The following is a 13,361-nucleotide window of genomic DNA, read 5'->3' on the forward strand; positions in this document are numbered from 1 at the left end:
TTGAGGGGAAAGGGTTGTAGAAAAACTAGAAGAGTAGAGAAACTTGGAAAATATTCATTTATTCACTCTGAAAGAAAAACTCAGGCTATGCCAGGAAGGGAGCCTTGTTCGTGCCCTGGGCAATGTTATACGACATGGGAAGTAATTGGATTCAGATGATATTTTGTGGTAAACTTATTTTGGCATGTGGTAAACTTTCTTCATTTTGATTATCACAGTTATTCTCATGCTTTTTCTGAGAGGCAAAATATTTTAATACCAAAGATTAATTGTTGCTCTCTTATCTAGTTATTGCAGGTGCTGGATGATTTACTGCTGTTTTTTCCTCTTGCTTGACAGTGATCTCTAAATACTATACATGTTTCTTCTTTTTAAAAAAAAAAAAAAAGAAAGAAAAGCATTTGCTACACTCCACAATCTTATCACTGCAATCACCTAAGACACGTAAAGTTTTATAACGGATTATTAGGTCACTTAAATAGAACAATTTAAAGCTACATTAATGACTATTTTGGGAAACTTGAGATGCTGACAGCAGCTCGAGGAATATCGTCCACAGGATTGTTATATACTTCAAAACATTAATTTTTTTGAGATCTGAGATACTAGTTCCTGCCTTCTTCTAACCACTCTGTTGCTCTTGCTTCTCAAATATGTTGATGTCTGGAAATTAGCTAGTAAAGCTGGTGGCCTTTGTCAACTCTGAAGAGCCTGAGAGGTGTGTTAGAGTGTGCACTATCTTGATAGTTGGGAGAACGAGAACAGTGCAGTGAGTCAGACCTGTCTCTGCTGTTATAAAACCAATGGAGGTACTCTAATGTGGGGCAGACAGTAAAGTTTTATCTCTTAGAACAGTAAGCTGGGTCTCAGGAGACTTGGATTTAAATACTCATTTAGTCCCAAGTGTTCTGTGTAGCTTACAGCATGTCATTTAGTCCATCCTATGTGTTGTTTCATTATCTGTAAAGTGGAGATGCTACTTAATGGTATTATCTTGAAGACAAAATCAGTTAATGATAATAGGGAGCTCCAATATAAGTGTTTTATGAATTATTTCTGTTAATTCAGTGAATGGATTAATTTGTCTGAGAACCTGGGATATCACTTAGCATCTGCAGTTAGCTTGAGAAATATACGCATTCTGGACATTAAAAAAGAAAGGGAAAACAAAACCACTGAATCTTCAGTCATGAATAAAATCTGCTAATTGTCCTGATTTAGATTGCTCTCTAAGTTAACCTGTAAACTTCCATTCATTTTCACCCAGTACTTTTTTCATATGTTTGTGATACTTTTCTCTTGTAAGCAAGACTCAGGATATGGAGAAGGTTAGGAGATGCATTTTGCCCACTTTCTCTTCATACACAATTCCGTTCTCTGTGTGTCAGTTGGGATATATTGTGATTCTTTGGCATATACTGCAAATACCTTGTTTTATGTATGAGCGGGTGAATGGCTTGGCGCAGAGTTGAACCTGCCTCTTAGAGGTATTTGATTTGGCTTTATTTTTTAAGGCTTTCTTTACAAAGCAATAGACTAAAGGGCTGATTTCATCTTTTAAATGAAACATGAGGTTGCCATTTAAGGATCCAGAAGGTGATCTGTTATAAAACCTGGTTCCAAAAACACTTTACCCTAGGTATCTGGTGCAGTAATGGAGGCTTTTAGTATGCTCTATTTACTACCGTATCTAAAATGTTCTCTCACGAAAGCTGGTTTTGGTTGAAAACCAAGTACCTACTATCATAACAAGGTGCATACTTCTGGTGCAAAGAATTTTTTTTTTTTTTTTTTTTTTTTTTTTTTTTGCTAATCCATCAGTTTGATCTTCAGGCACAATTATTTCAGCAGTATCAACTGAACCTTTCAACACTACAGCACTGAACCTTTCAACACTACAGCACTGATTCAGTAGAATGACTTGTTCTCAGGACAGGTGGGATTGCTTCACAAGTAGATTTCCTGGCAATAGCTGTGACTGACAGCAGAATTATGTTTCACAGCAGTTTATTTTGTTGCCTACCCAATAGATTTGCCTATAATTATATAAGAGTTATTCTCAGTGCCTTACTGGAAATAGCTGTAAGACTGAACCCCTTAGTAACAGAAATGTTAAGATATTGTAAAACACTCTATTTAGAAGGATAAATAAGCCTTTCTGTGCTAAAGGGCAAGATTTCTTGATGTGCATTCCTCTCTATTGACTTAAATAAGGTAGGCATCAAAAGCTTTAATAACTCCCAGAAAATACTATCATGCCTTGTGAATTGGAACAGGCCAGGAAAATACTCTTCACACATGTTTCTTGTTATAACTTAATCTTCCAGATACCAGGCCTTTTGCTCACCTTATGTTAGCTCTGAACGTATTGACGTGTTGGACCTAGTAAAAAGTTGTAATAGTTAATGACACAAACCAAGTGATAGCACACAACAGATTATAAACTCGTTGTCCTTCTTAATTTAGCATGAAGTTAGCCTCCAAAGAGCTCCATTGTGTACATAAAAGCTATTTTATTAAAATATTCTGCATTTAATTAGGAAAAAAAGTGTATTTCCCTTTCAGAGAATATGTACTGCTCACTTCTTATTTGCCACAGTTCAGAAGAGAACAGAAAATTACAATAATTCTCTAATATGCTGTGCTATTTGTACAATATAGGTTGTACAATATTGGACAGTGATGAGTCCAAGTGAGTATGAGCAGTGATGGAATAAGATGGGGGGAAAAAATGGAGTAGGAGAGAGGAAATTAATGATAAAGCACCATAATGAGTAATCAGGAGTTCCTGGCTTTCCGTTCCTATGATCAGATGATATTATCACTCATTTTTTCTATATGATAGTGAAAATGCAAAGCTGTGGATGTTCCTTGAAAAGCTTTGTAAATACTATTTTCGCAAACAGCGGCATATCTTGCATGTTCTTAATTCTTTCGTCATTACAGGAGGAAATGGTAACAACCTCTGTATTAGACCTGCTTAATACTTTGCAGTATAAAAGAGACTTGTGACCTTTGCAATGAGAAACTTTCATACTTCCTTGACTTGCTGCAGTTGTTTGATATTTGGTAGGGGGAAGTAGTCCTGAGGCTACAAAGCTGCCTTTTTTGTCACCCACTGCATTCGTTGTGCTTTTGATGAGTTGTCACTGAAAGAACATTTTTCTTTTTGCTTTTGTTTCCATGAAAAGCTTTGGCAGCCCGCCAAAGTACCTCTTGGACTCTCTGAGGTATAAGCACCGCTGTTGCCAGAACAACAGTAGCAGTATGTGCTTTACTACATCTTCTAGATACTGTAGTTGGCATAAAAATAGTAGCCCTCTACCATCTCTGAGGCATCTGAAGGATTAGGATTAGGGAGAAAACAAGGCTGTAACACACTTTCCTCATCAGAACTCAGCACTTGTCACAGTGACCTAATTCTCTGCCATGAAGTGACATCACCTAAGGCTGGAGCCCACCCTGGTTTCTGGAAGATCTCAGAGAAGAGAAAAAAGTAGTGGAACCATCGCTCTGTTCTGTCTCTCAAGGATGTTAGCCTGCTCTACTGCTAGCTAATGTAGTTTATCTGTAATTTATACAATAGTCTTGGAGTCACAACTGAAGAGTTGAAGAATTGCTGATGAAAATGTGGTACATAGGATTTGATGGGGTGGTGAGGAGTATTTGGGAAGACAGGCACTGAAAATCCTTACAAAAGTGGTATAATCTTGGTACAAGTTGAATTCTCGTGCTCTATGGTACAATTGTTGATAAGATTGCATTTTCCCTGCCTTGAGGATTCCCGTCTTCTTCAGTACATAGGCTGCACAAGGAAAATAAAAGGTTGCATATCAAACCATAAACCTGGAATTTCCAGGTTTTTTGATGTGAACTTCTATAAACAAAAAATTTAAGTTCTTTAACAGGGTTTCTTTGTTTGCAATCATATTTTTGCTGCATGAGAGGACTACTTATGGCCTCTGGTCGTATTGCCACTCCCTGTGTTAAATGTATTGTACCTGCGTTGTCAAGATTACCACAGTAATTTAAGTGTAATGTTGCAAGCTAGATAGCATGCCTAATGCACAGCAGAAGTCTGAAATCATATGATCCAGAATCTTCATTTAATGCTGATACACTAAGGAATAGGAATTTGAATAGGAAGAGAAATATTTTGACAACCTAAAATAACTCTGTTTAGAGAGAATGAAGAAATCCTCACCCACTAAAACCCTGTAGAAAATTACAGTTGATGTTGGTGAACTCAGAATTTCAGTCAAGATGCTTCAAAATTTTTAAGGTGTAGTAATTGAAATTCATTAAATTCTTAGTATAAACATGAGAAAAGGACAGCTTAGTTTAAAAGGCTAGGATGGAGGCATACAGGTAAAAAAGAAGCGTGAGGATAGTAGATTTCATGACTGATTTGAATTAGTATGATTTTTGCCTTTAAAAGTTTTAAATTATCGCGACTCTACATCATGGCACTGGACATTACGTGCTCTTGAAATAAAACATTACTCTTAGATGCACATTTGGCTGGCCATAAACATCACTCAGATTACTGAGAGGTATTCTGTCTGCAGGATATTCATCTTTGTGGCTTTACAGTATAAGCTTCTGTTCTTCAGTTAAGTTCTGTTGAGATCCTGTTTGTTAAAGATCGGTAAACATTACCTAACTTACCAGTGAGCGATAGCAGATTTCTGACCCTTAGCCTGCTAACACCATTTTTTGCTTCCCCTTGAAAAGCCTGTCACACGTAAATGTTTGACCCCATTCTCGGTTCTTCATAGAAAGTGTCAAATTTAATAGGCTAGTAACCACTTCTTCCTTTACCTTCTGTTTTGCTGACTAAAGTTTAAATGACACATATAAAAATTGAGACCTTAATCTACAAAAGGGAAGACCTTCCACTTGTGTCTGTGTATGATAGCAACAGGTATGTTCTAGTCACCTTGTCGGACCAAAGAAATTATAAATTCCCCTTTAAAGGTGTGTTATTATTTTAAATCTAATTTCTAGATATTTAAACCCAGTGTAAAAATGAATAAACTCTTTATCTGTAGTATCTCTATGCTCCTAGGTCACTATGTGTAAAAATTCCAGATAAGTTTAGAATCTGCTGCTGTGCTCAGCATGTAAGAGGCAAGATTTTCTTATAGAGAGGTTATACCTTTTCATTAGACCAGTTGATACTTATTTGAAAAAATTAGACATGTGTTTGCTTGCGCAGCCACCTTTCAGGTTTTGAGTATCATAGAATCATAGAGTGGTTTAGGTTGGAAGGGACCTCAAAGATCATCTGGTTCCAACCCCCCTGCCATGGGCAGGGACACCTTCCACTACACCAGGTTCCTCAAAGCCTCATCCAACCTGGCCTTGAACACTGTATGTTGGTGTATTTGTTGTCCTTGATTTGCACCAGGGAAGGTTTAGACTGGATATTAGGAAAAATTTCTTCACTGAAAGGGTTATCAAGCATTGGAACAGGCTGCCCAGGGAAGTGGTTGAGTGACCATCTCTGGAGGTATTTAAAAGTCTTGTAGATGTGGTGCTTAGAGGCATGGTTTAATGGTGGACTTGCCAGTGTTAGGTTTATGGTTGAACTTGATGATCTTAACAGTCTTTTCCAACCTAAATGACTCTATGATCTGAAAGATTTAGTGAATCTTATATAAACATTGTAGCTCTTTATAGGTGACCTGGATTGCCTTGTTTGGGCTAAGGTCATGCTAACTAGCTTTTGGTTACCCTGGTTGTTGCATTAGCCCTTGGGGACGTAGAGAAGCTATAATCTGGCTGCCATCCACTGTTTCTTTTACAAGTATTCAGACATTTTCTAGAGTCTAGACACTGTGTTCAGATCAAACAAAAAAAGCACGTTGGTTGAAGCTGCTAGGACCAATGAAGAATTCCACAGGTCGATTGCAGCTAAATAGATGTTTTCCCATTCTTAACTTACTTTCTTTAACAGAATTTTATTAAAGAATTATATGATGCTAAGAGCTTGTTAATGTATTTCTTTTCTTGGATCTAGGTAAGAAACATAAAGTATTTCATCTTGGACTCTGTCTTGTCTTCAATGAAACATTGTAGTTAATATGCATGCAAAAAGATGTTTCATTTAGAGAATCAAGGCTATTGCTCAATAAATTGTCTTATTGTCTTAAATTGTCATAATATTCATAAAGAATGTTTCCCAAATGTTGGAACAACTACAGAATTAAGATTATTGTGCCATAGAAAGGAAAGAATACGTGAGCAATTGTCTGCTTAATCAGCCTTATCATTAAAACAGCTATGTCAGCATCCTTTTGTACTTGCACCTCGGCTGCAGCTCTAAAGTAGAGCGGGGCATGCAGGATTTTCTCAGCTTTAGCAGTTGACTTGTAAAGCTATTAGTCACAGGTTTTAAAACTAAGACATGGGCATCCATACAAATATCCTAATTATCTGTGTACCCAGGCCCACACATATATATATATATGGAAAGACTGTTTACCAACCACAAGTGACCATCTTTAAAAGGCTGTTTTTTCCTTTCATAAAATTATTATGTAGTACTTGAGAAATATTGTTACAGTGGAAGGATATTTCACTGGTAAATAGATTTGAATGAGACCTGAGCAAGCTGTTCAGTGAGGAGTGTAGGGGAAGGAGTATGCTATGAAGACCTTCACTCCCACCCCTCTTTCCAGAGCCAGGGAGCACAACTGGCTTGCATTCAGGGTCAGTGTAAACTTGGGGAAAGTGAGCAGTCTGGCATAAGTGGGAAAAAAAACCCAAAGCAAACAAACAAAAAACCCAAACAGACACAAAACAAACAAACAAACAAACTCCAAAACAACCCCAAACAAGAAAATCCTTTTACCACAGATCATTCCTGAAATCTAATGATAGTAGAGGAAAGTGTAGGAAACAGAACCTCCTTAAAGGAATGGTTGTAATACTCTGGTATGTTTATTAGGATCCTCTTGGGATGTCAGATGGAAAAACATTTAGTATCCAATGCAACCGTGTAGGACCTATATGGCCCTGTTTTCAGTGGTTCTGGGACATAACATATTAAAGTGGATACTGTCTGTAGTTTGCCTCTTTATTTTTGGTGTTTGCTTTTAAACAGAGATTTTATTTATAGTGAAATTGTTATACAGCATTATAAGGAGCTCCTCTTGTGCTAGAGGCAGATGTGCACTAGGCTAATGATGCACTGTAGTTGAAAAATACTGCGTATGTGTTTTAAGCTTTGCCCCTGTAAATGCCTGCTTCTGAGGGGTAGTGCTTCTTACTTGGAATTGATTTGGAATAGATGTAATAATCATTAATCTTTCTTAAGGACCACAAACTGAAAACATATGAAATGGTCCTGGATAGGGAAATTGGTAATTATTGACACATTTTTCAACAGTTAGAGCTGAGGTTTGTATTTGGTTGACTAATATGAACAATGTAGGAGATAAATATCTATTAGGACTGCTCATATTGATGAAGCTTTTAAACTTGCCAGAATTTAATGAGGCATTCCTGCTAGAAGAATGCTACATGTGGTAAATAATTACTGAAAATTACTGAAAGGTTATTTAAAAAAAAAAAGTGACTAGCCAAACTTGGCAGAAAATCATTAACTGTAAGAATGGTTTCAATATGTGCCAGGGATGCGTTCAAGATCAGGTTACATAAGAGTTACATTCACAAAGAGAAGACCTTGAGCTGCATGGCTATAAGGCCTTTTCCAGCTGTTTAATCTTCACTTACGGAAATGAAAGCTTCAGGTTTTCTGTACTAAGTATTTCGGATTATTTTTGTTAGTTGTTTGAAGCTGAAGGTATCTGGCAAGAAACCTAAAGGGCTGAACCCCAGCGCTATGAACTACTAGAGAATATAATGACTGATCAGAGTTAAAGTATTCTCATGTTTGACTTGTCCAGTAATGCCATCCCACAGAAAATACAACACCAGCTTGGGAGTTACCAGTGTTTATTCAGATGTAACTTCCAGTTGGTACAATGTCTGTCCTGAATTCTCAAAGGCTTTAAAACATGCTCTCTGTATTAACCAGAGTGTCAGGGAGTGGGAATGCATTGCCACAGTGGCTCTGCTCTCACACGGTTCAGCTCGAGAAGGAGGAACAGAGTTTTGAAGTTTGCTGTGTCACATCAGGGAGATTTCCCAGTTCAGCTTTGCTGTCAACAAGAATACTAAATTTTTTTTCTGTAAAAGGAAAAGATCAGTCTGGATACAGCAGCAGTGAATAGAAGAATGAGCAGTGCCCCAGCCTCTCCCTCGCTGTGTGGTGGACAGGAAGCACTGCAGAAAGCCATGAAAACCAAGAGGGCTGCAAGCCTTTTGGCCTCTAAATAGTAAACCACTTCCAAAAGAGCTTCCTATCTAGCATGAAAATGAGTGAATAGATACTGTTAAATGAAGATGCTATTCTTCAAATAATAAATAATTTCCATTCTGGAGTAGATAATTCATGCCTTCTACTCAGGCAAGAATTGTGATTAATATGCTGCAATAGCTGCTTGAGCAGATAAAATCTCAAGAGCTAAAGATCTTCTTTTCATGCAGATAAGACTAATAAGAAAATTGAAGGAAGATAAAACGCTGAGAATGTGATGTAATGCACAGAGCACGTTATACCCTGTCGAAACTGTAAAGTCTGAATGAAATGTTATCAGACTTTCCTGTAAAGGAAGTAGGGAGAAAGGCTTATAAATTGGGACATCTCAAGCTCCACACCTGTAACATGATGGAAGTGGAACTGACTTGTTTTGGCAGAGAGCGTGATGGCTCTTTTTTGATTCTCTACATAGAGAGCAGTGCTCCTTTCTTCAGGAGACCATGTGTGTCTCAGGTGGCATGGGCCAACCACCACCATTGACAGCAGGTGGGGTTTTGAGTCTCAGATTAGTTGCATGCAGGTAACAAACGAGACTTCTCTTGATGTTCTCTTTAGTCTGAATCTAATAAAGCAAACTCCAGTTAGGTAATTTTACAGTTTGGTAACCACTCTTCTACTCTTGCTTAAAATTAGGATCTTGTTTTTCCATTTTAAGTAGGTTGCACTATTTGTCTAAACATGAGTCATTAGTCTCTTCCTTCTTAGTGTTTGTTTGGTTATCAATTATCTGCTTGGAATTGTTGTGAAATATATGATAGAACTTTTATTTCAGTGTATTTTTATGGAGGATTTATGGTTTGGTTTTGATGGTCAGTTGAATGCCCTTTAAGCTATGTCATCAATGAATAATGTGTAGGTTTCTGCCATAACTGAATACATTAAGTGCTGGCAACTTGAAAGAGAATTTGGAGACTCTAATTTTGATTGAAAAAAACTATATATCCAGATTCTACCCTTTTTTATGTATTGTATTAATGCATTATTTTTTAAGTACTGTATGTAATTATACTGTGAAGCATTTTATCTTACTGTGGTTATACAGGTTTTTAAGAAATTGTACAGAAACTAAAACCAGAGTGATGAAGTGCAGTAAATCTGCATGAATTATCCTCCTTCTTTCTTAGATATTTGGGCAATTGGCTGCATATTTGCTGAACTATTGACTTCGGAACCTATATTTCACTGTCGTCAGGAGGACATCAAAACAAGTAATCCTTTTCATCATGATCAGCTAGATCGCATTTTCAGTGTAATGGGATTCCCTGCAGGTAATTTGTTTTCATTAAAACGTCAGATGTAATGCTACTGAGTTGATTTTTTTCTAAAGGAAATGACTAGTTGTTTGCATAGGTACGACGAAGCTGTCAGTTTGATGGATTTAGAAGTGCTGACTATTATGGAACAATAACACTGGCCAACAAACAGAAAGTCAAACAACTGCTGTAGTTACTTCTTCTCGTATATTACTTAACTTACACTTTCAGAATTGTAAATGCTGCTTCTTTTTTTCCCCCACCAAAGATAAAGATTGGGAAGACATAAGGAAGATGCCAGAATATCCAACTCTGCAGAAAGATTTTAGGAGAACAACGTAAGTGATGATATCACAACAGTTCAGTGAATGTAGCAGATAGGCAGAAATTGGCTCCTATCATCCTCTGATTTTTTGGGGAGGGGATTTTGGAGTGTTTGGGTTCTAACGCTGTGACAGCTGTCCTGTTTTGATTTAGCAGTTTTGCTTGAGTGGTGTTCTCTCCCTCAGGTGCTTGTTAAAAGCATTGACTGAGAGGCCTCCACATTTCTCTAGAAGGGATCATCATAAGTGCCATTTAATCTATGGCAGGCACAGACAAGTGAGCTTGTTTAAACAGCTTGTATTGTCTCTTCAAGACAACTTCATTCGTGTGAGAAAGAACAGGGGAGCACCTCCCCAGTCCTTTTGACCAGCAGATATGTGGAGACAGTAAAGTAGTAGACAAATTTCTATGATTAGTAATGTGTTCAATAGGTTGTGATGCAAAGCCTATCTGGGATCTGAGAATTTTCCATTTTTAGAGTTTCTGAGTGATTTGGCTAAAGTAGTCAAATGGTGGTGGTAGATCAGAGGGTGTAAGGAGCAACATAGACTCTTGTAAGGCATGGATTCAGGAGTTTTGGATTCTGTGTACAGCTCTGCTGGAGATTCATTACACTGGCTTCAGACAAGATATGAAGCTTATCTGTGCATGAAGCTTCTTTATTTTGAAAATGGCTATAGATAACCTCTGGATTTGTAGGTTAAAGGCAAGGCACAGGTCATACATATTTTGGGCGTTTTTGAGCGGAACTGTAAGGACTGTATGGTTTGCTGCAGGTTGGGGCTGGAGAGGCAGAATGGTAAACTAACTGCTCTGCCAAACTGTAAGTGAAAACAGCTTAATAGCTTAGCTGTTGTGCTGTTGCGAACTGCTGTACACTTTCTTTGGCAGAGTTGCTTTAGAAAACCAAAGTACGAACTTCAAGATGAGTTTCTTTGTCATATACCCATGTCAACGGCTTATACGCTATAAAAGTTGCATGTTCCATGGAAATAATCTGTACACAGCTGATAATACTGCTATTAGTGAAAAGCATGCTTAGATAAGTATCTGCTAGATAAATATCTGACAAGTTTTCTGATAGCAGTTCTTTTTACAATTTGCTTATTAAGGGCTGGTAAATGTTTTTGTGATCACTTGGTACAGTTCCATGTTTTTAATGCTGTATTATTTCAGAAGTGTCTTTGTTTAACTGTGTTTTTCAGATATGCCAATAGTAGCCTCATAAAATACATGGAGAAACACAAAGTCAAGCCTGACAGCAAAGTTTTTCTTTTGGTAGGTACAACTTGAAGATCACTGATGATAGGAGTGAAATGCATTTCTAATAGTGATACTTGTGTCTGTTCTTCTCTCTCATTCTAATGAACACCGATGTTAAAGAAAGTTATTTTATCACTAACTGGCCACTTTTGAGATGTCTTTTCTTCATATGCATTCATGCTAGAGGGTGTGCTTAAACTGCTGATATGGAAGATATCATTAGGTCTTCTGTGCAAATAGTATAGTGAATGTTATATATCCCTTGATTCCATGTTGTTTCAGAGAGCTAGAGAGCTCCCAAGAGCTAATGAGTTTTGTGAAGAAAGAAGAGTAAAGGGCAAATTTAATTTTCCTATATTAATTTTCTTTTTTTTTCTCTTCTTTTTCTTCTCTCTTATGATAATCTACCTCTGTTCTGTGGGTAGTTCCAAACAATATCCCTAAATGTGTATTTGCTGGTTACCTCATTGAATCATTCATTGAAGCTGACTGCGGGGTTGCTCTGTCTAATACAGCATCATTTCTGGATGCTTCTATGATGACTTAGTGCTGACTAAATTTAGGAATTGAGTTCAAAGTGACTTTGCTAGTGCTGTGAACAGGGAGTCTCTGTAATGAGGCTGTTAGTGCAGCTTGAGTTCTAGTGGTCTCTTTTCATCACTAATTACAGACTCAGCACAACAGTCTTCCCTCTAGGTCTTAGCAAAGATTTGCTCTTTGACTTGTTAGTAACTGCTGGATGATGACACAAATAGCTGTAGAAACAGAACAGATTGGTCCCAAGTGGGTGAAAGGGAAGCATTCACATTAAAAGTGTGAGATTTCGAGAAAAAAATAATTAAAATTTCTTAAATTCAACTCACTAGATACATATTGGAATGATCTGGAGGAAGAGTCTTACTGAAAAGATGACAATTCTAAGAGACGTAGTTACTTAGCACTTGAATTCCCCCATTGTCCTACTAGAGGTGGAAGCCACCACAAAGCCTGGTGGAAAGGCAAAGAAGCAAATGGGTTGCTGTCAGCTTGTATGGCTAATTCACCAAGGCTATGAACACCAAGTTGAGAGTCATCTTGGGTGGCTAGGCTACTTTTCCAGGGGAAATATTAACCAGCTCTCTAAAGAACACAAAACTAACCGCAGGGTGGCAAAATATACTTTGCCACCCTATGGCATATTGTATATGTTTATATATATAAACGAAGGAACTTTTCATGATAGAGAATTAGTGAGATAACTTTATTACAGGGTGACTGAGCAAATAGATGGGTGTCTACCTATTTATTCCCCTATATAATTGTAAGAATGAGAACTGAGATTTCCAAAAGTCTAAGAGTTCTTTGTGAACATCATGAAGAAGACACTTCGCTTAGCAAGGTAGGTTCTATTTGTCTGTCCCAGTTTTAGCTGGGACAGAGTTTTTTTTTAACAGCCAGAAGAGCTCCCTGTTTTGGTTTCACTCAGAGGCTCACTCTGAGAAGAATGTTGATAGCAAGCTGATGTTTGTGGTTGGAAGTGAAACTCCAAGGACTTTTCAGTGTGCGGAGTACAGAAACACGGCAGGATAAGGGGGGAGCATAGCTGGGACAAGGGGGACACGATTCCCCTTGTCATTTGTGTGGAACTTAAGACTGAGGGCCAAACTGGCCAATTAGTATTCCATATCATGCAGCGTCATGCCCAGTATAAAAGCGAGGGTCAGCCGGGAAGAGGGGCTTTTGCGCTTTTGCTCTTTTTGCACTTTTGCTCTTTTGCGCTTGCTGCGCTGCTGCTCTGCTGTTTTTTTTTTTCTTTCTCTCTCTCTCTTTCTCTCCCTCTCTGCCCCTCTCTATTTCGGGGCCTCGCGTTCGTCCGGGATTTGCAGTTTTCGGGACGAGACGGGCTTCGCATACGAGGGGTGGTGAGCACCTACATTGTATTAAATCATCTGTATTAAATCACTCTTATCTCAACCCACGGGTTTCACGTTTATCCTTTAATTCTCTCCCTCATTCCTGGGGGTGGGGGAGGGGGAGTGACCGGCTGTGTGTGGGGCGGTTCAACATAACCCACGACATTGTCAAATCTTTCTCACTGTTCATAGTCAGGGATGAATAAGAGTGGTTTAGTGATCAACTAGAGAGATAGAGGC

At 38.0% G+C, this 13,361-nt stretch overlaps 1 protein-coding gene across 3 annotated transcripts in view; it reads left to right on the top strand.

Moving 5' to 3' along the window:
• Window positions 1-13,361, top strand: part of CDK19 (cyclin dependent kinase 19) — a 132,783-nt gene that overhangs the window by 105,349 nt on the left and 14,073 nt on the right. For all 3 annotated transcript variants that reach the window (XM_086631264.1, XM_086631267.1, XM_086631266.1), the window contains 3 exons: window positions 9,514-9,657; window positions 9,911-9,980; window positions 11,172-11,244. In XM_086631264.1, coding sequence (XP_086487390.1) covers window positions 9,514-9,657; window positions 9,911-9,980; window positions 11,172-11,244 — 287 coding nt within the window. The remainder of the gene's footprint in view (window positions 1-9,513; window positions 9,658-9,910; window positions 9,981-11,171; window positions 11,245-13,361) is intronic.

This window comes from Tauraco erythrolophus, chromosome 2, assembly GCF_009769465.1.
Source record: "Tauraco erythrolophus isolate bTauEry1 chromosome 2, bTauEry1.pri, whole genome shotgun sequence".
Classification (NCBI taxonomy): Eukaryota; Metazoa; Chordata; class Aves; order Musophagiformes; family Musophagidae; genus Tauraco; species Tauraco erythrolophus.